The sequence below is a fragment of the Lutra lutra genome, chromosome X (assembly GCF_902655055.1).
Source record: "Lutra lutra chromosome X, mLutLut1.2, whole genome shotgun sequence".
Taxonomy (NCBI): domain Eukaryota; kingdom Metazoa; phylum Chordata; class Mammalia; order Carnivora; family Mustelidae; genus Lutra; species Lutra lutra.
Genome location: NC_062296.1, coordinates 50,255,092 through 50,278,989, shown reverse-complemented (window position 1 = coordinate 50,278,989; position 23,898 = coordinate 50,255,092). Strand labels below are relative to the sequence as shown.

At 46.7% G+C, this 23,898-nt stretch overlaps 3 protein-coding genes across 10 annotated transcripts in view; 2 read left to right on the top strand and 1 right to left on the bottom strand.

The window, feature by feature from the left end:
* The first annotated feature begins 1,279 nt into the window (after nt 1-1,279).
* Nucleotides 1,280-12,565, top strand: ARR3 (arrestin 3). Of its 2 annotated transcripts, XM_047715753.1 has the most exons (16): nt 1,280-1,387; nt 1,655-1,685; nt 1,837-1,897; nt 2,096-2,140; nt 6,815-7,014; nt 7,142-7,201; nt 7,381-7,448; nt 8,115-8,250; nt 8,440-8,524; nt 8,789-8,861; nt 9,250-9,387; nt 10,917-11,000; nt 11,267-11,290; nt 11,479-11,531; nt 11,830-11,839; nt 12,408-12,565. In XM_047715753.1, the coding sequence occupies exons 1-16, from the start codon at nt 1,314-1,316 to the stop codon at nt 12,502-12,504; spliced, it is 1,239 nt and encodes a 412-aa protein (XP_047571709.1). In that variant the 5' UTR covers nt 1,280-1,313; the 3' UTR covers nt 12,505-12,565. The 2 variants fall into 2 exon arrangements, with proteins under 2 accessions (XP_047571709.1, XP_047571710.1); XM_047715754.1 differs by lacking the exon at nt 1,837-1,897 and having other exon boundaries at nt 1,306-1,387.
* Nucleotides 12,566-17,434: 4,869 nt separating this feature from the next.
* Nucleotides 17,435-20,734, bottom strand: PDZD11 (PDZ domain containing 11). 5 transcript variants are annotated; one of them, XM_047714910.1, is made up of 8 exons: nt 20,573-20,666; nt 19,958-20,057; nt 19,427-19,510; nt 18,936-18,992; nt 18,545-18,643; nt 18,255-18,315; nt 18,005-18,087; nt 17,435-17,846 (listed from the first exon to the last, which is right to left on the bottom strand). In XM_047714910.1, the coding sequence occupies exons 2-7, from the start codon at nt 20,042-20,044 to the stop codon at nt 18,053-18,055; spliced, it is 423 nt and encodes a 140-aa protein (XP_047570866.1). In that variant the 5' UTR covers nt 20,045-20,057; nt 20,573-20,666; the 3' UTR covers nt 17,435-17,846; nt 18,005-18,052. The 5 variants fall into 5 exon arrangements, with proteins under 5 accessions (XP_047570866.1, XP_047570864.1, XP_047570863.1 ...); XM_047714908.1 differs by having other exon boundaries at nt 17,435-18,087; nt 20,606-20,734; XM_047714907.1 differs by having other exon boundaries at nt 17,435-18,087.
* KIF4A (kinesin family member 4A) overlaps nt 20,713-23,898 on the top strand; it is a 114,400-nt gene continuing 111,214 nt past the window's right edge. The window contains exons 1-3 of one of the 3 annotated variants that reach the window (XM_047714896.1): nt 20,713-20,848; nt 21,185-21,325; nt 21,436-21,550. In XM_047714896.1, coding sequence (XP_047570852.1) covers nt 21,206-21,325; nt 21,436-21,550 — 235 coding nt within the window. In that variant the 5' untranslated portion in view covers nt 20,713-20,848; nt 21,185-21,205. Of the gene's footprint in view, nt 20,849-20,873; nt 20,893-20,998; nt 21,018-21,184; nt 21,326-21,435; nt 21,551-23,898 lie in introns of those variants that run through there. The other 2 variants (XM_047714897.1, XM_047714898.1) reach the window with 2 other exon arrangements.

Below are 23,898 nucleotides of genomic sequence, written 5' to 3'. Positions count from 1 at the left end.
TCTATCCCTCACCACGCTTTTCCTTTAATGTCCCTGACTCCCCTTTGATCCTGGTCCTCAGATTCAAGGCCTCATGAGGCCAAAACCCTGTAGTTCCCTTTCTCAAGCTTCCCAGACTTTAACACCATCAGATTCAACCCTCTACCCCCACCCTGTCCCAGCAGCAAGAACCTGCTAATCCTTAGCCACTAATCTTTTAGCCTTTAATCTGCTTTCCAAACTCTTGGCACCTGAGCTATTTATAAAGCAGTGTTTTATGCCCCCCCCCAACTCCATTCTCCTTCCCTTACCCCCACCAGTCTAAACATTCAAAGGACCTTAACTATAAGAGGCTGGGGAAGCAAGCATAGCAAACAGACCTGGAGACGGATGTGAGCTTCATCTCTCTCCCCAGGTAATAGTCCAAATTCCTCTATTTCTAGCCTATACTAGGTCCCATATCCTTTACCTTTAGCAACCCCATAAATATATCAAGGAGCACTTGAGGGCACCTTTCTTGACACAATCAGCAGGCACTTGGGCCAAGACACCCTATGAGAGACCTCTGGAAATTCCCCAAGTCTCACCCTTCAGACCAGACCTGATATGCATCAAAGAGAAACGCTAGACAGACATCCCCCTCTTTCTAAGGGTCCCCACTCCAAGGCCTAGTACCTGGGGACATGGATAGGGTTAAGAATGGGAAAATTGGGAGAAGGTGAAGAGAGTGATGAACAGATGCAAGGAAGGCTTTCGACCTCAATAGAGGTTTCTGCCACCAACAACCAAGAGAGTGAGGGCACAAAACCCTTCTCTCCCATGCTTTTCTTCCCTCTTAGCTGAGAGTTAAGGCCACTGTGAGGTGAACTCGGGCTCAGAATCCAAAGTAGGAGCAAAAGCAGGCAGAATCTATTTTTTCTTCATTCATTTATTCGTGTATCTAACAAACACATCTTGACATGTACTACTGTGTGCCAGGTGACGTCCAGCCTCATCCAGTCCAATTTTCCTCCAATTGTCTGGATGGAGGCATCCCTCCAGCCCTGTTCCAGACAAGTTCCTGCTCCATAAAGGTGCTCAAGAATGCCCCAGCTACTCCAGGAAGCCATGGCCTTCCTGGAGAATAGACAGTATGGTTACTTGACAATTTGTAAAAATAGTTTTTCCCCCCATGTCTGGGATGGGTGAGAGTATGACTGAATAAGAAATCTTGGCAAGAGGGATAATATAAAGTGCTTGATGGTGGCGAAGTGTCTATTTAAGGAGGAAAGATTACACCACATTGGGTGTGTCTGGATGGTATCCCAGAATGGGGCAAAGAGAATAGGAACCAAATGACTGAACGTTCCTCCTTCTTTCCCTCTTCTCAGAAAAGGCACAACGTCAACTCCATGGCCAACATCTCAAGGTAAGTAAGAACTCCTTCTAATTCTCTGAATCTGTAATTTGTCCCTTACTTGAACCCAAGTACTTGCCTTTGGGGTAGAGGAGTTTCCAACCTCTCCTCAACTTATAATTTGAACTCTACTTCATTTCATGCTTCTTGGACCTCTTCTCCTAATCCTAGGAATATTTCCTTTTCTCTCCCACTTCCCTTCCTTTCCCCGCCCTTATTTTCCTCTTTCCTTCTCTCCCAATGACCCTTCCTATTTACTTTCCGATTTTCTCTTTATAGGGTATATAAGAAGACCTGCTCCAATGGGAAGGTGAGAGAACCTGGCCTAGCCGGGCAAATGAGAGGGCAAAAGGGGTAGGTGGGTACCACCTTAAAGGTCTCAAAGGGTTTTTGTTGGGGGCTTCAGGGGAATCCGTTCAAAGATGATTATGAGAGTAACATGCCAGGTTCTTCCACAACAGCTTACTCTCTACCTGGGGAAACGGGACTTCGTGGACCATGTGGACATGGTGGATCCCATTGGTCAGTGAGTCCAAAAAGGGAAAGAGCCTGGGGAGAAGGGAATGGGAGCCAGAAACTAAGAGAAAACCAAGAAAGGAACATGCAGAAAAGGAGGCTAATTAAAGGGAAAAATGGGAGGAACTATTTCAGGGATCCAATTCTGTTTCATAGTCTAAGGCTTTTTCCTGACGGCGGTGCCCTTTATCTCTCTCTACACAGATGGTGTGGTCCTGGTTGACCCTGATTATTTAAAAGATCAAAAGAGTAAGTAAAAATTCTCTTGGACTTTGTATGTGCCAGGGACCCCAAACTGAAATGTCACATATGCCGCAAGTAACCTGAATGAGTAGAGTGGATGAGTGGACCTGAGAGGTATAAGAGAACCAAAAAGCAGTGGGAACTGTGAATGCCTTGTCTGGTGGCGGCAAGCAACCGGGAATTTTAGCCCAGTGAGGCCAAATTTTCCGATTGTTGGAAAGGAACCGGAAATGAAGCACAGAATAAGACCGTCAGAGTCCCAAATTCTAAATAGATTATGGTACCTCTTTCCCAAATAATATTCAACATAGATATATTTCTAAAACATAAATGAAATTTTATTTTTCAAAAGTACACAACATTTCCATTTGTGCTAGAATTAAAATAGTTTCTTTCTAAAATTTCTGGTTTTCCTTATCATTTTTGGTGGTCCCCTTGCTTTGTTGCTAAACTGAACATTGGCTTATTAGACTGGATATAGAAAGATCCAGTATTCCAGAAATCCATATTTTCATGCAAATTTCCTGATCTTCAAATGTTGGCAGCTAACTAAAAGACTTTTTAAGGCCTGGATAGATCAAAATTTTTATTTTTACTTAGGCTGGATGTGACCTTCAGACTGCCATTTTGGGACCTCTGGGATATATCTTTCCACCTCTCCTTCTGCGTAGGGAAAACCCCCTATCTTTTTGGCGGGGAGGGGAGCCCAAGTAAAGAAACAAAACAATAGCTCCAGCAAGTAACAACAAGAGACATTACTCCGGCCACAGTACCATAGATCAACATTACACTGAAATATTTTTGCACTGCTTTTTAAAAAAATTTTTTTCATTCTGTGATTCAGTAAGCCTGAATATTGGGTTTGGCTTGAAAAAGGTTGAGAACAAATTGATGAATACTAGTTCAAACATAACCTTTAGATCCTGTGAGATAAAATAACCTTAGTCTTTCTGATTAAACAGTATGGATAAGCAGTCCAGCCAGTTCTAAATATCAGAAGAATTGTGGGGAATAGCTGGTAAATCAACCAGCTTAAGACTCTCAATTACTCTGTATTCTAAAAATAAATAAATAAATAAATAGAATAGAATAAAAAATAAAAAACACCCTAAATCATTTTTCCACATTGCTACAAAATCTTCAGAATAACCTTCATAATAACCTATAGAAAGAAATACTTAGTTTAGAAAATGCATGTTGATCCGGAAGGAGGATGTCTTTTCCATTTTGAGTCTTTCTTTATGTCCCTTAGTAGAATTTTTTATGACTATTCATTTAAGTTGAGTCTGTTTCTTCAGTTCGTTCCTTGGCTCTTTTATATGCCTTGTTCCTTTTATGAAGATTTTTTATTTGCGAATTTTCTGATTTTTTCTCTCTCAAGTTTCATTTGTTGATGTAAAACAGGCTTATGCTATATTACTGAGTGATAAAGGCCAGTTGTAAGGCAGTATAGATGTATTGTTTAACAAAAATCTATCTGGGATCTCTCTGTATTATTTCTTACAACTGCATGTGAGTCTACAATGCTCTCAAAATAAACAATTCGCTTTCAAAAGGCAATGGCACAAAGGCCTACGGTAGTCTTGTGTTTCATTAGAGACATGAAGTGGGGAAGCAGGTGCAAGAGCTATTAACAGCAGTTATCTCTGCAGTACGTTGTATGACAGCAGAGCTCGGGTTTATTCTTTTTGTTTGTATTTTTCTGGTTTTCACACAATTAAGAGGTACTGTTTGTCTAACAGACACAACCACAACCATAAGTTGATAATTTTAGAATAGATGTTGAATTTTTAAAAATGAAAACGATCGATTTTCTTTTTTTTTTTTTAAGATTTTTATTTATGGGGCACCTGGGTGGCTCAGTCGTTAGGCATCTGCCTTCAGCTCAGGTCATGATCTCAGGGTCCCGGGATCAAGTCCCCCACCGGGCTCCCTGCTCAGTGGAGGGCCCGCTTCTCCCTCTCCTCTTTTTTTTTTTTTTTTAAGATTTTATTTATTTGACACAGAGAGAGATCAGAAGTAGGCTGAGAGGCAGGCAGAGAGAGAGGAGGAAGCAGGCTCCCTGAGGAGCAGAGAGCCTGATGCGGGGCTTGATCCCAGTACCCTGGGATCATGACCTGAGCCGAAGGCAGAGGCTTTAACCCACTGAGCCACCCAGGCGCCCCCCTCTCCCACTCCTCTTGTTTGTGTTCCCTCTCTCGCTGTCTCGCTCTCTGTCAAATAAATAAAATCTTTTTAAAAATTATTTATTTATTTATTCATGAGAGACAGAGGCAGAGGGAGAAGCAGGCTCCCTGATGAGCAGGGAGCCCAATGCAGGACTCGATCCCAGGACCCCGGGATCATGACCCCCAGCTGAAGGCAGCAGCTTAACTGACTGAGCCACCCAGGCATCCCGAATTCACACATTTTTAAAAGTTTCTATTGCCAGACTGCCCTCCAAAATGATTGTACCAAGTGACTCTCCCTCCTGCAGTATATAAGGCCACCCATTGCCCCAGTCCTTTTAAATACTACCATTATTATTACTTTCAGTCTTCATTGTATCTTTTGAATATAGATTCACTTTCCTTGTTCTTAATTTGAAAAGCAGATATCCTGGCTGTTCGATATTTTGATCTCATAAAAATATGAAATAAGTTGCTTTCTCCTAGTGTGTGGCTGTCGGTACTTTTCTTTTCTTGTGGGTCAGGGCTTTTGCACCCCATCCCACATTCCGCTAGTTCACTGACGCAGCTTTCTATTTGCCCCTCATCTTAGGTACCAGCTGCATAAGTATGAATTCAATTATAACTATCCGATTTCTGCCAGTATTCCTATAACTGTCGTCATCATTCACATCTATAATTACAGTTTCCAAATGGATTTCTTATACATCAACTCCTCAGAGGAACTCCTATGACCTGGGTTGGGCATACGGAAGTCTGGCCTTTGGAGTCACACAGTTAAGTGACCCGGGCAGCTCTGAACTCATTTTCTCTACCTGTGAAATGGAGATAAATACTTCAGAAGAGGGGCGCCTAGCTGACTCAGTCTGTAGAGCATGTGACTCTTGACCTCGGGGTCATGATTTCAAGCCCCACATTGGATGTAAAAGTTACTTAAGAAAATGAAATATTTAAAAAACAGTAATGATACTTCAGAGGATTGTTGTGAAGTCTAAATAACATATGCAGAGCTCCTGTTATTGACAGGTGAATTAACTGAGACTCACAGAACTCCAGGGATTCGTACAAGTCATACTCAAGCTGAGGTAGTCGGACCCTAGAGAATTCCGTAATAAATACCTTGTACCCACCGCCTGGCTTCCAAAAGAACTACAGAAACAAACTTGTCTCCCATGTGTCCTTCCCTAATCCCATTCCCCCTCCTTCTTACCTCCTTCCCTCCTGGCCTCCACCCCAGGGAACAACTATCCCACATTTGGTGTTTATTATTCCTATGATGTTACTATACTTCTACTCCATAGTTATGTATCTGGGAGCAACTCTGGTATCGTTCTACATGCTCTTAAACTTCATATATGCGGTATTGGATCATGGGTATCATTCTGAAGCTAGTTTTCTTTTGACTCAATAGATTTTTTTGAGTTTTAACCATGTTGATACATGGAGCTCTAGTTCATTTAAACTCAGTTTAGCATTCTATTATATGAATATACCATAACTGTATTACTCATTCTTTCCCTGGTATTGAAATTATTTCTAATTTTATGCTACGACAAATATAATATTGATGCAATGGACATTCTCATATGTATCTCCACATAAACATGAGCAAGAGTTCCTCTAAATTCTTCTTACATCATAATATATAAGCAGATTCAGTTTTACTCACTTTGGAGTTTCTCCAGAGTGTTTGTCTTAATTTATCCTCCCACCAGCAGTGTGCAATGAACTCCTATTGTTCCACCCCTTCACCAACACTTAGTATCGTCAGACTTTTAAATTTTTTGACAATCTGATGCATGTGACATGTTACCTCATCATTGTGGTTTTAATCTGTGCTTATCTGATTACTAATGAGATTGGACATCTTTTCATATCTTTTTTTTAAGATTTATCATTTATTTATTTTAGGGAGCGCATGCAGTGGGGAGGGGCAGAGGGAAAGCAAAAGAGAATCTCAAGTAGACTCCACACCTAGTGCAGAACTCAATGCCGGGCTAGATCTCATGACCCTGAGATCATGACCTGAGCCAAAACCCAGAGTCGGACGCTTAACCGACTGTGCCACCCAGGCACCCTGACATGTTTTCACATCTCACTGGCCTTTCTATGTCGTGCTTTTCCATACTCTTTGCACACTTTTATATTGGGATCTTTAAATGATTGATTTTCAGGAGTTCTTTATATCTCACAAATGCGAAGCTTTTTTTATCAAAGTAGAGTTGACACACAACATTCATTAGTTTCAGGTTAGGACCGCTAAACTTTGGTTTGCTATGCATGCATGGTACAAATGTTTTCTCCTGGGCTTTTGCTTGTTTTGTTGTTCATAAAGACTCCTAATGTAAAGAGGATTTAAATTTTACTGTAGTCTAATGTATTAATCCTTTTCTTCGTGGCCACATGGTTTCAGTCATATTCCCTTGTCTCTCCGTGTCTTCCTCTGGGCCATTTAAGAACTTCCTTTCTCCCTCAGGCATGATAAGTCACTCTCTTCCTCCTTTGCCTGCAGTGTTTGTCACGTTGACATGTGCCTTCCGCTATGGCCACGATGACTTGGATGTGGTTGGTCTGACGTTCCGCAAAGATTTGTATGTGCAGGTGCAGCAGGTGTTCCCACCTGAGCCCACCAGCCCCCAAGGGCCCCTCACAGTCCTACAGGAGCGACTCCTGCAAAAGCTGGGGGACAATGCCTACCCCTTTACCCTGCAGGTACTAACCCCCCCCCCAGTCCTGGGCAAGGTTTCCAGGGGGAGATTAAGAGGGGAAGCTAAAGAGGGAAAACAGAGGAAGGGGTGCCCTATTTCTCCTGTTTGCTGACCTCTTTCTGATCCCCCAGATGGCTGTTAACCTTCCCTGTTCAGTGACGCTGCAGCCAGGGCCTGAAGATGCTGGAAAGGTGAGGTCCAGGTTCTGAGAAAGGGAGAGAAATAGTCAATACCAGGAAGAGGGACAGGTGGACAGGGGGACAAGACCACGGAAACAGACCCCCAAGAGATGGGGTCAGGCATTTCCTTAGAGACCCAAGAGGAAAGGATAGTCGGAAATGAGTTCTCTTTGCCCCATGCCCCCTTGCAGGCCTGTGGGATTGACTTTGAAGTGAAGAGTTTCTGTGCTGAAAACCTGGAGGAGAAAATCTCCAAGAGGTAGTCTTTAGTCCTCTTCAAAACCCCTGCCTCCAGACTGGGCTAAGAAACAGATCCTGATATCAGGACTGAAAGAGCCCTACTTGTAACCTCCATAGTATCATCACTGCCGACTCAGAGGTCCAGCTCTGATTCCCCTCTGGCTTCTCTTCCTTGCTCCAGGGCAGCCGGCCAGCTTCCCCTGAAAGGGCCAAAAACTAAATAATTCGGCTTTGCCAGCCCTATAGTTTCGGTTGCAACTACTCAACTCTGCCATTGTAGTGCGAAAGCAGGCAGAGACAGTATGTAAATGAATGAGCCGGGCTGTCTTCCAATACGACTTTATTTATAGACACTAAAATTAGAATTTTATATAATTTCCACATGTCATGAAATATTATCGTTCTTTGAATTTTTTCAACCATTTAAAAATGCAACAACCGTTCTCAGCTTGTGGGCCATCCAAAAACAGGCAGCAGGCCACATTTGGCCAGTGAGCCATTGTTCACCGACCCATGGTATGGATGCCTCCACTGAGGGTCTAGAGGAATTTTCTGGGGGAGGCTCTACGCCACCTCCACCCACCCACCCCCACCCCAAGCAAGGACCAGGCCATGTGGTTGGCATGGAAAAAAGTCTGTGAGTCCCCAGGGAGATGTGTTGGCTAACCTCTTGGCCTCTACTCAGAGACTCTGTGCGGCTGGTGGTTCGGAAAATACAGTTTGCACCCCTGGAACCAGGCCCTGGACCCTGTGCCCAGACAACCCACCGCTTCCTTCTGTCGGCTCAGCCCCTACAGCTGCAGGCCTCAATGGACAGGGAGGTTTGTGAACCCCTCTTCCTGACCCCTTACCCTAAAAGCCCTCCAAAACCCTGATCCTTCACTGATTTCCTTCTTGGGTAGCCAGAGACAGAAGCCAGGGTGGCAACACTGTTAAGGAAGCAGGAATTCTGGGTCTCAATCTAAGGGTTCTCCCTCCAGCCTCATGATAAGCCTCTCCCTCTGCTTCAGGTTCACTACCACGGCAAACCCATCTCTGTCAACATTTCTATCAACAACTGCACCAACAAGGTCATCAAAAAAATCAAGATTTCAGGTGAGCTTCTTTTCCTATTCCCCCTGCACCTGGTTCCTAACTCACGGGTCTTTTTCCAAAATGCTGCCTCACTTACCCAGTCTGCATTCATCTAGACTTTCTCTCTAATGCAGGCTTACTAAAATGCCTATCTTTGCCCACAAGCGCATCTCAGTGCAACATGCATAGTGTACCCATGTGTCGGGTCACATCTAAGGGCAGTGAGTTGGGGTTTTGAGGAAGACTGAATGATTATAATCACGTGCTTTTCCCCTGGCTGTTCAGTTGACCAGATCACAGACGTTGTCCTGTATTCCTTAGACAAGTACACCAAGACCGTGTTCATCCAGGAGTTCACGTGAGCTGGCACCGGGGCTGGGGGCAAGAGAGCCAAGGGGTGGGTTGGTGGGAAAAGTGTCAGGGACTAGAGGCAAAGGAGGGGGTTGGGGAAAGAAGGAAGAGGGTAAGAACCCAGGACTGAGGAAAGTCAAGATGAGTGCTGGAGAGAATAGGAGGGATTCCCAGGAGAACTAGAGGGTGGATACCCACAACAGGACCATCAAAACTCGGGGAGGTCAGGGGCATACGGATTTCCCACCAGAGCAAAGTGTTCCCACTCTCCGCAGTTGGACATGCCCACTATCTCGGCTACTCCAGTAGGTTTGTGAAATTGTGCGAGATGGCCTTGGGAATTAAAGTATGCATAACTGGCAAAGCCTAGCCTAAGTTCTTCTCTTCTTTTAAAGGGAGACTATAGCTGCTAACTCCAGTTTCTCTAAGAGCTTCGAAGTAACTCCGCTCCTGGCTCCCAACTGCCAGAAACAGGGCCTGGCGCTGGACGGCAAACTCAAGCACGGCGATACCAATCTAGCCTCCAGCACAATGTAAGCTCACACATGAGGCCCAACCTCCATGTCCCATCCCCTTACCCATTCTTCATGCTGTGCATACAGTTCTGAGCTGTTACCTGTTAAGGAAGCCTACCCATTTTTAAAAAATGTCCCTAGGCCAGTGTTCAGAGACCACTGCAGGCCTGAAGGCCATCAGGAAGCTAAATAATGCCCATGGGACCAATGCCCAGGCTTAGGTCACAGGGAGCAAGAAAGGAAGAAGCAGTGAGGAAAATTCCCTGTGTTGTATAATATTCTGCAGCTCACAAAGCTCATGCATGTCTGGGAGTGAAAGACTAGGAGATGAGAAATGGAGGAGGACAACAACCAAAAAAAGGAGAACGACATAATAGGAATTGGTAGAATTCTACCCAATCATTCATTTTGGTCCTATGTCTTTGAAGGCCCTAGTGCTAGATATGTCTCCCACCAAAAGCCATCTGCCACCATCTGATGAATGTTATTTGTCCCCTACCTTTCTCCATACCTTATCAATCTTGAGGCTATAGATTGTTACTGCTAGAAAGACCCTCAGAAATCATCCAAACAGTATGATTTTATAGATTAAAGGATCAGTATTCCAGAGTCATGAAGAGACTTTCCCAATATCCTACAGTTTTCTGTGTCTTATTTTCCAATCAGTGAGTTTTCAGGGAGCACCTGTTACATGCTCATTCCTATGCTAAGCAATGTGGGAGGATACAAAGACATTTTAGACAGCCTCTGCCTTCAGTCAATTTATGGCCTAGGCGGGGAACAAAGAGGAACGCAAATGCAATCTAAAGGTTAAATGTTTGTACACGTGGTTCAGATTAGAAATTCAATAGAAGTTAAAAGAAGCTGGCAGAGCTGGAGAGAGCTTCCTGGAGGAGACTGAATGACTTACACCTTTTTTTTAACCTTTTTATTTATTTTACAGAGAGAGAGAGAGAGTGCATGAGAGGGGAGAGGGTCAGAGGGAGAAGCAGACTCCCTACTGAGCTGGGAGTCTGCTGCAGGACTCATGCTGGGACTCAATTCTGGGACTCCGGGATCATGACCTGAGCCATAGGCAGTCACTCAACCAACTGAGCCACACAGGCGCCCCTGAATGAGCTAGATCTTGAGGCACATGTAGGATCTGGATAGCAACAGAAACAGAGGAAGGAAAGGACATTCTAGATTGGGAGCACAGCATGGGCAAAGGCCAGAAGGTGGGAAACTGCATGGCGTGTTCTGAGCATGGAGAGAGGATGGATCCGCTTAGGTTGTATCCCTGGTATCAGGGAATCAGGGCAGAAGAGGTTAGAGAGGCTGGGTGAGGCCAGTTTGCTAAGGGTCATGAAAGCCACACCAAGTGGCTCTTCAGCAGAGGGTGACATGGTAAAACTGGACTTTAGGAATAGAAATGGGATTTCAGTGAGTAGGAGAGATGAGAGCATGTAAGGCCTGTGAGAAAAGGTGCTAAGGAAGGGACTGAGGGAAAGAATGCTTTACTCCTCTCCCCCCAACAAACACACAACAATTAATACTACCACCTCCAGTCTTCAACCTGGAATGGACAAGGAGCTCCTGGGGATCCTGGTGTCCTACAAAGTGAGAGTCAACCTGATGGTGTCCAGTGGAGGGTGAGTGATGGTTCAGGGTCTGTCTGGGCAGGGGCCAGGGAGACACACTTGTTTTCCCTCCCATTGGACTGACCCAGTCAAGCCATTCCCCATCCCTTCTCCCAGACCAGTTTCCCAAAACCTGTGTGCTCAGTGAGCAAGCTACCTTCCCTTCCAGAAACCTCTCCTGTGGCTGAGTTGGCCTTATGATCCCTTATCCCCCAGGAAAACTAGGTTGCCACTTTCCATTTCCAGCTGCTAATTTTACCATGTCATTCTACCCTCAGCATCCTCGGTGACCTGATAGCCAGGTAAGAGACTCTATGAGGAAGCTGTGCGGGGAGGGGACAGAGCAAGAAGGGGAAGGTGATGCCATAAGGAGACCAACAGAGGGCCAAAGGAGAGCCCGAGGTCATCACAGGACCAGAAAACCGAGGGGGAGAGGTTTTGGGAGTGGCCTCGGAGGGAGATCTGTGACTCTTCTTTGGAATCCTCGCAGCGACGTCGGTGTGGAGCTGCCCTTGATCTTGATGCATCCAAAGCCATCACATGGTGAGGGACCAGGTGGGACTGACAGGAACGGTGGGCCTGATTGCAGCGACTAAGCCATTCTAATCTCCGGAGTCCGGGACTGGCTGTGTGGGTAGAGAATGTAGAGCAATGGGCAGGTCAGGTTCCTAGGTTTTCAGCGGGGCGGTGGGGGGGGGGGGGGCGCGTTCGCACCTTGGGGAAGGGGAGGGAGGAGAGGGTTAAAAAGGGAGGGGGGAGCGAAACAAGACATTTCTCGGTGGAACTGAAGAGCCGGTGTCAGCTTCTCCTTTTGTCCCTCCCTCTCCATGCTTTGCTTCAGAGGCTGCTAGGTAAGAAACTGTGAGGCCCGGAAAACCCATCCCCCTTTCCCCATTGCCACCCTCCATTTTATGACGATGGCAATGTTAAAAAGCTTCCTTGGAGTGTTGCTTTCAGTACTGTGCGGTGGAAACCTATGGTTTAGCCTCGTGTCATAGTTCAGTGCTTTTCATATGCCCTCCACCCCCTGCTCTTCTCAGAATCCTCCTTCCCCCTCATCCCTTCCTTACACCCCCCCCCACCCCCCACCCCCCCCACCCCCGCCTTCGGTCTTTCATTCTACCGATCCCTTCCCTCCTCCCCACCCTCCATTCTTATTTCCCCTCCAGCCACTCTGGGCGGGTGGTGGCGGGGTTTGGGGGGGGGACTTTTGGGAGATGGGGGAGGGAGCGAAGGGAGACAAGCTAGAGTGGTCGATCCATAGGTTGGGGGGGTGGGGGTCGCTACCCAGAGAAGGTTTCAGATCTGAGTCAGAAGCGGAGAAGAGGTCACTGTTCTGGAATCACAGGAAGGGAGGGAACGTGGACGATGCCCAGAGAGTTGTTCCTAACCCTGCGTTCCCTTCTGCTGCTTTGCAAGCTCTGAGGACATAGTCATCGAGGAGTTCACTCGGCAGGAGAACCGCGGGGGGGAGAGCCAGGAGGCTGTGGCGGTGGAGGGGGATGAGGGAAGCTGAACACCTCGCTCTGGTGCGTCTGGGCAGGAGCACCATTGTAACGCTCTAATAAATCAACTTGTCCAAGCGCCTGGCAATCTCTTTGGTATTTCCTTCTCCGGGAGGGTGATGGCACTACAGAGAACAGCATCCTCTGCCCCTGGCAGTGATGACTCCGAAGCATGTGCTTTTCCCCCAAGCAAGCCCCGACTTCCCTCTGGCTAGGCCACCTGCCCTCTGTGGGTCCTTCAACTTGCCCTCTGGACCCTGGCTATCCCCACCCCCACCCTACCTCCGCAGCACCCCCTTCCCCCTTCACGTCACTGCCGCGATCTCCCACGGATCACCCACAGCTCCAGGCAGGGCCTGAGGGGGCGTGGCCATGCCCCCAACCCCGAGTCCGAGTCCGTGTGCAAGGTGATGAGCAGATGGACAGAGAGCACACCATCCACCTGCCGCCGTGTACAGCCTCGCACGCAGGGCCCATGGCAAACCAGAGGCTTCTGGAAACGACTGAGCCGACCCCTGCACAAGCCCAAACTCATGTGCCTGGGGGAGCAGAGCAAGGAGAAGGGGGGTATCTGGGTGGGGCTTTGGAGATAGGGAGGTGTGACTGGGATGGAAGAGTGTCGGGGGCAGGATCAATTTCCTCCTCCTCACTGGGGGTGATGGTTGGCCCACTTACCCACCTCACAGTGGGGAAGATACCGCTCCTCAGCGGCTTCCTGTACTATACCTTCAACTGTGCCTGCCAGGGGAGCCCACCAGCAAGACATCACACAGAACATTTTGTCCCCTCCTCAGCCAACCCCCTTATGGATTCGTCTCAAAGTTATCTATTGTAAGCATTGAGAAGTTGAGCCAGGATAACCTTCTCAAGGGCCATTCCCCACTTCTGGTTCTAAGACTGCCTGGTATTGGAAGGAGAGGAGGGGTGCAGAGTACCTGACCCTGGGTTGCAGGCAATCATTGGACTGGACTTCCTAAGATCATGTGCTTGGGAGGACCAGATGTTGAGTGTTCACTCTCAGATCACTAACTCTATACCTTGGCCTGTTAGGCCTATTCATTAATGGTAGGGCAGCTCTGTCTTGGATTATCTGTGGATAAAGCAGGGGGAAAAAATATGGAACCTCCCCAAATGACCAAACCCTGCTTTGTTTCTCGTTTTCTCTGCCTCCATCTAGTCTCCCCCTGTAACAGAGTCCAAGAGGCTTTGAATCTTTAAGTTGGCTGCTCCATGGGGTCTTCCTTAATCAAGATAATATATTGTGATTGGATCTGTCCTAGGATGGTAGGCTACTTGGTTTGTGGCTGTAGCAGCCACTTTTCAAGGACACAAGGTTTCCTTGATTCTTTTTGGTTCACCTTTTAAGTTTTAACCTTTAAAAGGTACGTTTCTTTCCCTTCTGAGCTTTTTTTAAAAAGTTTTTATGTATTTGTCAGAGAGAGAACAAGTAGGGGGAGCAGCAGACAGAGGGAGAAGCAGGCTCCCTGCCGAGCAAGGAGCCCAATGCAAGTCTCGATTCCATGACCCAGGGATCATGACCTGAGTCGAAGGCAGGCACTTAACTGACCAAGCCACCTATGCATCCCTCTCAACATTTGCTTATGCAGGTTCAGCTGCAGCTATGGGACACAGCTGGCTGGGAGTGCTTTTGCAGCCTAAATTTCTGGGTACACACGATTCAACTACTATAGTGGCTGGTCTAGGACACCACAAGTGTGTGTTACGCCATGTTTTATTTGAAAAAGGGATTGAGGAAAACAATAGGGAAGCTGGTAAGACTAGCAGAGAGGAAGGACAGGTACATTATTCTCTCTAAACCTCTACTAAGTGTTTCAACTCTCCGCAACACATTCTCTCACAGACATCGTTTTCAAAGAGACACGTAAGTGGGTAGATGTAGGAGCAGAAAGAGGTGATGATATCATCATCGCGTAAGTGGGTAACAACACTGATCTGAACAACAATAGGTAAGGAAGAACTACGACTTCTGGCACACCTTGAGTTCAATTCCTATGGCGAGGGTCTACTGTGCTGTGTTTACATGGGAGAAGTTTACCAGTTTTAGGGAACAGAAAGGTGATGGGTTCAAGGCTTCTATGGTTCATATCCTGAGGAGGCATCATTAGACTTCAGAAGGATCCGTCCCTATTCACTTTGAGTTACCATTTACCACTATCTGGTGCCTTGTATCATTTCTCATTTGTCCAAACAAGTCTCTGCAGATGACAGGGAAGAAATAGCCAGAGACCTCAGTGTGATGTTTGAAACCAGTGCCCAAACCGGTTAGAATGTGAAATATGTAATGCCCATTTCTCTTTGTACTTCTGTTGTACTCTTGTCTCTAACTACCTCTCACTGCTTTCTCTTTTGGATAACCTTGGCTTGTCCTATCTTGGGGTGGGTACAAGATTCATTTCCCCATCATGCAGCACAAAGGCCCAGAATCTCTGAACCTGGCCTTTTGCACAAGTGCACGCGCGCGTACACACACACACACACACACACACACACACACACATAGAGTTATTCCAGCACATGGCTTCCACTCTGCCATCCAGAATTCATTTCCACTGAAGAGGGTTATCTTTTCTCCCAGCTTTGCTGGGCTAGGGAGTGTAATGTAGAGAAGGCAGACTTCCTTTGCTGATTTGATGGCCAGGGCTGACTGCTATTTTAGGGAAAATGGGACTAACCTCAGCCAACAACAGCTCCCTGGTCTTCCTTCAGGCAAGAGATAAGATCAGAATTCTTCGGTTTCCTAGAAGCTGCCCCCCTGGTAGCTGAGATTTAACCCCAGCTACATCCCTCTTACCTTAATACACACTACAGTGGTGGAAAATTCAACTGGAGCCTTCCATAGAGTCAGGCATCAAAAGACATTGACTGTCTAATCTGATGACTTTATTGCATTTGGGCTTCCCAGTAATCCATCTCCCCCACCCTCAGATTTAAGATTTAAATACTTGGCTACTGGGGCACCTGGGCGGCTCAGTCGGTGAAGTGTCACAGCCTCCCACTTGGGTCATGGTCCTGGAGTCCTGGGATCAAGCCCCACATCAGGGTCTCTGCTCAGTGTGTGTATGTGTGGGGGGTGTGGTTCCTGCCTTTCCCTTGGCCTCTACTCCTCCTCCCTGCTTGTGTTGTCTCACTTTCAAATAAATAAATAATATTTAAAAATAAATACATACATACTTGGGTACTTACCAAGCTTTCATACAATTCCTGAGCTTAGGAGCTAAAATAGAACCCCCAAGGGGCACCTGGCTGGCTCAGTCAGTGGACCACGTGGCTCTTAACATCAGGGTCACTGAGTTCCAGCCCCACGATGGGTGTGGAGTGTACTTAAAATAAAAATTTCTAGGGGCACTTGGGTAGCTTGGTTGTTAAGTGTCTGCCTTCAGCTCAGGTCATGATCCCAGGGTCCTGGGATCAAGCCCTACATTGGGTTCCCTGCTCAGCGGGAAGTCTTCTTCTCCCTCTCCCACTCCCCTTGCTTGTGTTCCCTCTCTCACTGCATCTGTCAAATGAATGAAAACTTTAAAAAAAATTTTTTTTAAAAACATAACCCCCGAAAATGCTATTGTTCTTTCTCAACTGCATCTCGCAGCTGTGGGGGGTGGAAAGTTCTTGCAGGGCCCAGGAATCCTACCTTACATTCTCTTGACTGCTAAAAGCCATCTCTAGGGCATGCAGGCCTATGGCAGCTGGGATACCTCAAAGGCAGTTAGAGTTCATTCCCCATGGTTTCTTATCTACACCCGATAAACCACTGGTCCTTGGGCCTCAGCCTGTTATCGTTCATCTTCTCTGTGCTATGTCTGTACGGTTACAATGCAATTGCATCCTGTCCATTCCAGGTACCTCCGAGGGAGAACAAATTTAGCGCAGGAGGCTTTCTGCCTCTCAGGCCCATGGCACCTAGCTGGGACTTTTTACCATGTCTACCACAGTTCTTAGACGAGATGTTGTTAAACCTGTTAACCGCAGGCAGAGTACTTGACCTGGACATTCAGCCCACTCAGCCAACAGGCCTTTGGGCAAGTCTCAGCCTCCAGTTTTTCAGATGGCCGCTGGGGGGCAGCACAGCAAGCAGGAGCAGGAGCCCAATTTCCCAAGGAATCAGAGACCGCCTCCAACTCCACTCCCAAGGACATTGCTACCTGCCAGTAGCGCGTAGTAAAGCTGAGATGGGATTTATAGAGACAGCCAGAACCTACTCATAGCCATATACTGTTTAGAACGGTTTCCCCCGTTTGAAGACTTTTTTTTAAAAAAATTCAGATTCCCAGGTTCCACCCCAGAACAACAGAATCACTCTCCAGGGCCAGGGGGTGGAAATACACATTTAAGCTTCCCAGGATTCTTTCACAGCAAACTGGGGACTTTCATCATGGGGGGACTTCACCCTATACCTCATTAGAAACCTTTCTGTTCTGAATGGGTATTTTAAAGATGCCAATGGAAATGGCATAAAGTGTGGCCTGGAATCGCTAACAATGAACTGGTAATGAAGACCGTGGCAGGTTATGTGGATGTTGGAGTGGAGAAAAGGAGGGAAGTCAATAGTACCACTCAGCCTACAAGTTGGAAATTGGGAACCAATTTCCTACTGCTATCCCTGAAAGGAATACCTCTAAGCCTCTCCCTTCGTTTGTGTACCAGATCAAAGATCCTGGGGAAGAAGACAACTACCTTAATACCACGTCCCTGCAAAGAAAAGCCCAAGGTTCATGAGGGAAGGGGCACTGTTTCTTCCAGTACTCACCTCACCCTATACCATTCCTCAGTTACACTGAAGGGAAGGTTCCTGCACCTTCCTGATGGACTGGCCAGATACAGTTGTGCTCATACTTCCCACTGGCTCCTCTCCTTGGAAGAGCTTTTATTTTGCCTCAATAGCATTTAAAACCCAGTCAGTATCATCCAAAAGTCACACCGACATTTCCTTAGCATTGCCTTTTACTTTGGAGGGCGGGAGGGCAGGGGAGAGAAGAGGATAGGAGGAGGGAGATGGGGAAAAACAATCCCAGGGAGTCTCTGGAGGGTCTGAGACAGGTAGTACAACAATGGGATGAGATGGAAGGCCCCCAGGATTCTTTTCGCTACTGATTTCTAGACTCTGATGAAAATGAGAGGACAAATGTGTAGTTGGTTAGCACGCGGTAGTCAATAAACATCAGTTGCCTCAAGATTCTTTCTTCTATTAATTTCTAGACTCTAGTGAACATGGTGTGACATGTGCAGTTGTCTAGCACGTGATCCCCAATAAATGTCAGTTGCCTTTTCTAGCCGGGCTCTCCACAGGCTATATCTAGAGATCTCCATTCTTCCCGTTTCAGGGAATGAAGCCCACCTACAGAATGAGGGAACAAGAAGTACAAAAGAGTCTGGGTAATGCAGTTGGCTAGATGGCTTGGTGTCGGGGCCTCACTGTGTCCCCAGCCTCCCCACTCCGCTCTGCTAGGGTGGGGCTGAGAGTAGAGTTTCCCAAGAGGCTTCCCTGAGGCCTAACAGCTTGTCCTAGAAGATTCCATGTGGAGCGCTATGGGCTGCAACTCTCTAGTGTACAGTCCTCTCTTTCTGACGATGATAATCTGGGGAAAAGGAGAAAAGAAAAGGAAGATAAGAACGGGTTACTTTCAGGCCTGCACTCCCAGTTCCCCATCCCCAGCTTGGTGGCAGTGGGGGCTTTAGTAATCCGTATTTAAAGAGTTCCTACGCAGGGCCCTCCCAGGTAAACGAAAAAGTGAGTGGCACTTACTGTAGGGAAAGAAGCGGACACGCATGCTGATCTCACGGGCTGTCTTCAGGATCTCAACAGCCTGGAAGGAACACAGCAGCTTGTACAAATGAAGATACGATCCAGAACAGTATCATAACAAGAGGAAAATCATTTGCTACTCCAACCTTCCGGGTCACTACTAGCTGCTTCTTTCTAATGGACTTCCTCATTGGAGACTCCTTATCAAGTTAGAGACTAGGCTAATCCTGTCCAACCTTTCCTACCAGGGACAACTTCTCACTTCACCAAAGCCCAGATGCTGTGCTTACCTTGCTGTGTTCAATGTCTTGGAAGTCCACATCATTCACAGCTAGGACTTGGTCCCCTTCCTGAAGTCCTGCCCGATGTGCATCCGAGTCAGGAATAACCTGTTGGCAAGGAGAGAATACATGAGATTGAGGTGAGGGAATTTCAAAGGCTGTAAGTGAAATCAAGTGCTATTCAAATGTAAGGTGCTAGCGTGCCTGTGTGTGAGACAATGTGAGGAAACAGATGGTTTGCCAGGTGAGAAGTTTTACATGGGAAAGGGTGTCCCCATGATGCCCCTTCTGTAGGTCTACTGTATCATTCTCCTCCCAGGCCTTTGGACACTAGGGTTCTGCAATCTGGTAATTTAACAAAGGGAATGAGCAATCCATATTGCCTACCAGGCCCACATACCTTGGAGATAAAGATTCCTAGTTGGGAGGCCTTTCCTCCTCGGATATTAAATCCCAACTGTAAGACAAGAGCACAGATCAATATCGGTCATGCACACAAGAACATCTAATAGCATCACTGTATGCCAGCCTGGCTTACATGTTCCTCAGAGAGGAGTCAGAAATTATGGAAGTGATATCTCAGATTTTCTGCCCATTAGAGTTTCCTTACCTTCCTACCTGCTTTCCCATCCATCCCCTCAACCACTGTCAACTTCTGGGCCTGGTACAGACAAACCTAGCCTGGAATAAGACACAATTGTTCCAGGGCACCTGGGTGACTCAGTCGGTTAAGCATCCTTTGGCTCAGGTCATGATCTCAGGGTCCTCAGCAGGGAGTCTGTTTCTCCCTCTCCCTCTGCACTCCCCTCACCTGTGCACGTGCGCTCTCTCTCTCTCAAATAAATAAATAAAATCTAAAAAAAAAAAGACACAATTGTTCCATAGGCTCACCTGAGCTCCAGGGGGCTTCTTCAGTGTGACGATTCGGGGCAGAAACTGGGTCAACTCATTGTTGTAGTCTGGGTGATACACCCTCTGCAAGACACAGCAACCCCAGAAATCTGACTACCAGCCTTAGATTTTATACACATCTTCACCTGGACTAAAAATGTATCACCTTGAAGTCAGGAAAAGGTGCGGCCATGAACTTAGTTGTAAGCAGAACAGCTAACACTGCCCAAATGGGGAGGTGGATAGCAGGGGGAAATGTTAGCAGCCCAGGAGCTCCCCCACCTCTTTATCTTGAGAGAATAGAAACTAGGGCTCTGAATTTCCAGAATTATCTGGTGTGAATGTACTCTGGCAGGAGGATACCATTAGAAGCTCCCAATGGGCCCAGTTGTTCAGAATCCAACTTCTGGGTCCCCTGGCTACAAAAAAGGCTAGAATTCACCCTCTATTGAGATTTCTAACCCTGCCATTCTACCTTTCATATACCATCTCATGCCCACAGGGATGAATCCCCTCCTCAACCATTCCCACCTCATGAGGCGGAATCCATGCTGGGGGATTCTCATAGGCAGGCAGGAAAACCACGGGGTAGTCATCGTAAGGAATTCGGCTGTCCATCTCCAGCAAGGCCCTGGAATGGAAGAAAGGGTGAATCAAAGCTGACCAAAAAACGGTTCAAAGGGGTCAGCAGTCCAGCAAGTTTCAAAAAACAACTCCACTCCACCCCAAGGGTGTCAGTCTATGGGCTCAGCCCACTTCCTGGTGACAGAGACTGAGAGAGAGAAAGAAGAAAAAAGACGGAAGAAAACAATTAACTTTGCTGAACATCTGGATGCCAAGCAACCTGTTAGTTACTCCATAGAGATTATCTCCTTTCTCACAACAATCCTGAAAAATAGATGTTACCGTATTCATTCCAGAGAAGGCGAAATCAGGAGCGTCTAATTTTCGAAGTCCAAAGGAGGGCTGCCTCCAACTATCCATAAGGACTCGGCACCGCCCCACATCCCGTAGTCGTGATCAGTAATGGTGGGGGTCCCCAAAAACGACCCCTCCTCCACCGCCAGCCCTCCTCCAGGTCCCCGCCCCGCATTTCGCTGGAGTCCCGCACATAAGCCGCGGTACACGCCAGACCACCTCACCTACCCGCAGGCCTCAGGAACCTCAGAAGCCGCTCACCGCCGATCCAGTGTGGAAACCGGAAGCGGATGCTCCGGTGGGTCGGAAGGGGCGGGTTCAGGGTGCGGCGCGCGGGTCCTCCCCTTCCCAACGCGTCTTCCTGCGCGCGCCGACGTGCGTGCTTGTCCCGCAATCTGTCTGCGCTCCGATTGGCTGGCGCCTCAGGGACTGATTTGAAACTTGGCGGTTAAAGCTCCGGTCGGGACAGGGAGGCGGGAGACTGGGAAAGGGACGTTTAGTTTGGTGAGTTAAGGGGGCACACCTTCGCTCAGGATCTGCCTTTCCCGGTACGCTGGGGCTTGGGTTCTTTGTCGACATCTCCGCTGGGGGCTTTCCTTTTCATTTCAGACTTCACTTCTCTCTCTTCAGAGCGTGGGGCTGACGGGCTGTCCGGTCGTGGACAAGTCTGAGGGTCAGTGACTCTCCGCAGGCAGCGTTCCCGCTGGGGACGGGGAGGCTGCCACCTATACTGCCGAGTTCCGTAACCCATCCCACCCTTCAAGGCGGGCGGGAACTCCCACCACTCCCGACCTACCAAAGATTCATCAGCAAGTATCTTTTCTTTTCCCCCCTGCGCAGAGACGGTGCTGCTGTAGGATCATGAAGGAAGAGGTGAAGGGAATTCCTGTAAGAGTGGCACTGCGATGTCGCCCTCTGGTCCCCAAAGAGATTAGTGAGGGCTGCCAGATGTGCCTTTCCTTCGTACCCGGGGAACCTCAGGTGCGTAGGAAGAGTCCTGGGCCTGCCTCTGAACAGCTGGGGCCAAATGGCAGTGAGGGGCGTGGTCTCGCCTTGCATTTTTCTTACTCCTTGTCCCTTGCCTTCTCTAGGTGGTGGTTGGTACTGACAAATCCTTTACCTACGATTTTGTGTTTGACCCGTCTACGGAACAGGAAGAAGTCTTCAATACAGCAGTAGCACCACTCATAAAAGGCATATTTAAAGGTGAGGCTATTTGATTCTTCCACCGGTTCTCGAGCGTATGTTTGGTGTCAGTCATGGTACATGGGTGCTGCAAATAGAGGAATGGATGAAACGTGAGTCCTGCCTTCAAAAAGCCCGCAGCCTAGGAACCAACTCAGTATCATTTGTGAAAGTCTGTACCCTTGGTGCTAGTTTTCTACTGTATTTGCTTTCTGTGGTTCTGCCCATCTTTGACTTGTATATATATTTTTGCTTGTCCTGGAACTTCATTAGATTCTAAGCTCTTTCATGGGTGCTGAAGATAATCATTTGCCGACCTACTTAAGGCCCAGGTACTCTGAAGCCTGTTGAGGATTCAGAGAAAAATTATATAGCTTTCAGGCCCTGGAAGAGTTCAAAGTCCAAGAGTAGGAGTGGAAGTAGATGACTACATACGTAATTTTAAATACATAAAACATTTTAACCTTTTTGCACTTTAAGAAAAAATATTTTAAGAGTTAAAAATACACAATAGAATCAGTGCTGCTGTAGAAGTAGCACTGCTTTCAAAGTGTTATGAAAACCAAAAGGATGGCACTAACTCTGTGTGGGAGATTAGGGGTGAATTTAACAGCACAGGGAATCTTTGAGAGAGATCTTGCATGATGAATGGAATTCTTTTAGGTGAAGAAGGCTATTTCCTAAAGTGCCTGAGTCCTCTGACCAGTTAATAATCTTTATTGAAGAAGCTAAGACTTTAGTGTTGTTGAAGACCACAGCATGAAAGCAGGGTTCTAAAGAAGGGAGCAGTGCCTGAGGGGTGTTTAATTACTATTATTCCAGTACCAGGTTATTCAGAATTCAAAGCAGAGGTCTATATAAAAGAAGTTAAACCACTTCACACCAGTCCCTTAAAGATGAAAGGCACATTTGTACATCATGTAGTCTTTGTATCCAAAGAAAAATGCTTTCCAGAAATTTCTCTAAGTGAACTTCCAGTGTCCATTTAAATTTTATTTCTGATACAGAACTCACTGACTCACAAGGTGGTCCCATTGTTAGGATTTTGGACAACTCCAATTGCGCTAGATTATATTGAGATGAAATTTGCTTCCCTATAATGATGTTAGTTCATCCCTCTAGGCAAATTCACATATTTTTTCCACTTTTTTAAATGATGTTGTGGCTCAGAGGACACTGAACACTTCGCTTCACATTTTTAAAATATTAAAGCAATAATGTCAAACTTAGAGAAATGTTACAAGAACAGCATAAAGAACTTTTTTTTTCCTGAATCACTTGAGATGAAGTGTTGACCTGATGCCCCCTAAATACTTCAGTGTATATTTGCTACAATCAAGGGCTTCCTCCTACATAACTACAATGTAAGCATCAAAATGATGAAATTAGCATTGCTGCATTACTACCATCTAGTCCTCAGACTTCATTCAGGTTTCAGTTTCACCAGTTGTCCCAATAATGTCCTTTAGAGTAAAAGGATCTCGTTGAAAAGCACTTGTATTTAGTTATACTGTCTCTATCTAGTGTCTTTCTTTTTTTTTTTTAAAGATTTTATTTATTTGTTTGTCAGAGAGAGGGAGAGCGAGAAAGTGAGCACAAGGCAGGCAGAGGGAGAAGCAGGTTCCCCGCTGAGCAAGGAGCCTGATGTGGGACTAGATCCCAGGACGCTGGGATCATGACCTGAGCCGAAGGCAGCTGCTCAACCAACTGAGCCACCCAGGCGTCCCTCTATCTAGTGTCTTTCATTCTAAAGTGTTTTCAGTCTCTATTTTTTTTTTCTAATTTTGTGATCCTGATTCTTGAAGATCACCGGTTGTTTTGTAAGCTGTTTACCATTTTTGGTCTGTCTGATGTTTATTTATGACTGAATTCAGGCTGTATATCTGTAGCAGGAATATCACAGAAGTGGTGCTGTGTTCTTCCCATTGAATCCTGTCGGGCAGCACATGATGATTTGTTTCATTACTGCTGATGTTCATTTCGATTATTCGATTATGGTGTTATCTGCCAGGCTTCTCCACCATAAAGTTAATCTTTTCCCTATTTACGCATTTAGAAGACAATTATGTGAAATAAGTCAATCGGAGAAAGACAGCTATCATATGATCTCCCTGATATGAGGAAGTAGAGATGCAACTTGGGGGGATTTGGGGGTAGGAAAAGAATAAATGAAACAAGATGGGATTGGGAGGGAGACAAACCATAAGAGACTCTTAATCTCACAAACAAACTGAGGGTTGCGGGGGGGGAAGGGGGGTAGGGAGAGGGTGGTGGGGTTTTGGACATTGGGGAGGGTATGTGCTATGGTGAGTGCTGTGAAGTGTATAAACCTGGAGATTCACAGACCTGTACCCCTGGGGCTAATAATA

Excerpts from the sequence above, each read along its gene's own strand:
- ARR3 (XM_047715753.1), top strand. The coding sequence starts at position 1,314 with ATGACTGAACGTTCCTCCTTCTTTCCCTCTTCTCAGAAAAGGCACAAC. Across the intron at positions 1,388-1,654 it reads TCCATGGCCAACATCTCAAG|GGTATATAAGAAGACCTGCT; the intron begins GTAAGTAAGAAC and ends TTCTCTTTATAG. Across the intron at positions 8,251-8,439 it reads AGGCCTCAATGGACAGGGAG|GTTCACTACCACGGCAAACC; the intron begins GTTTGTGAACCC and ends CCTCTGCTTCAG.
- PDZD11 (XM_047714908.1), bottom strand. The coding sequence starts at position 20,044 with ATGGACAGCCGAATTCCTTACGATGACTACCCCGTGGTTTTCCTGCCT. Across the intron at positions 18,993-19,426 it reads AGAAGCCCCCTGGAGCTCAG|TTGGGATTTAATATCCGAGG; the intron begins GTGAGCCTATGG and ends CTTGTCTTACAG. Across the intron at positions 18,644-18,935 it reads TAGGAATCTTTATCTCCAAG|GTTATTCCTGACTCGGATGC; the intron begins GTATGTGGGCCT and ends CCTTGCCAACAG.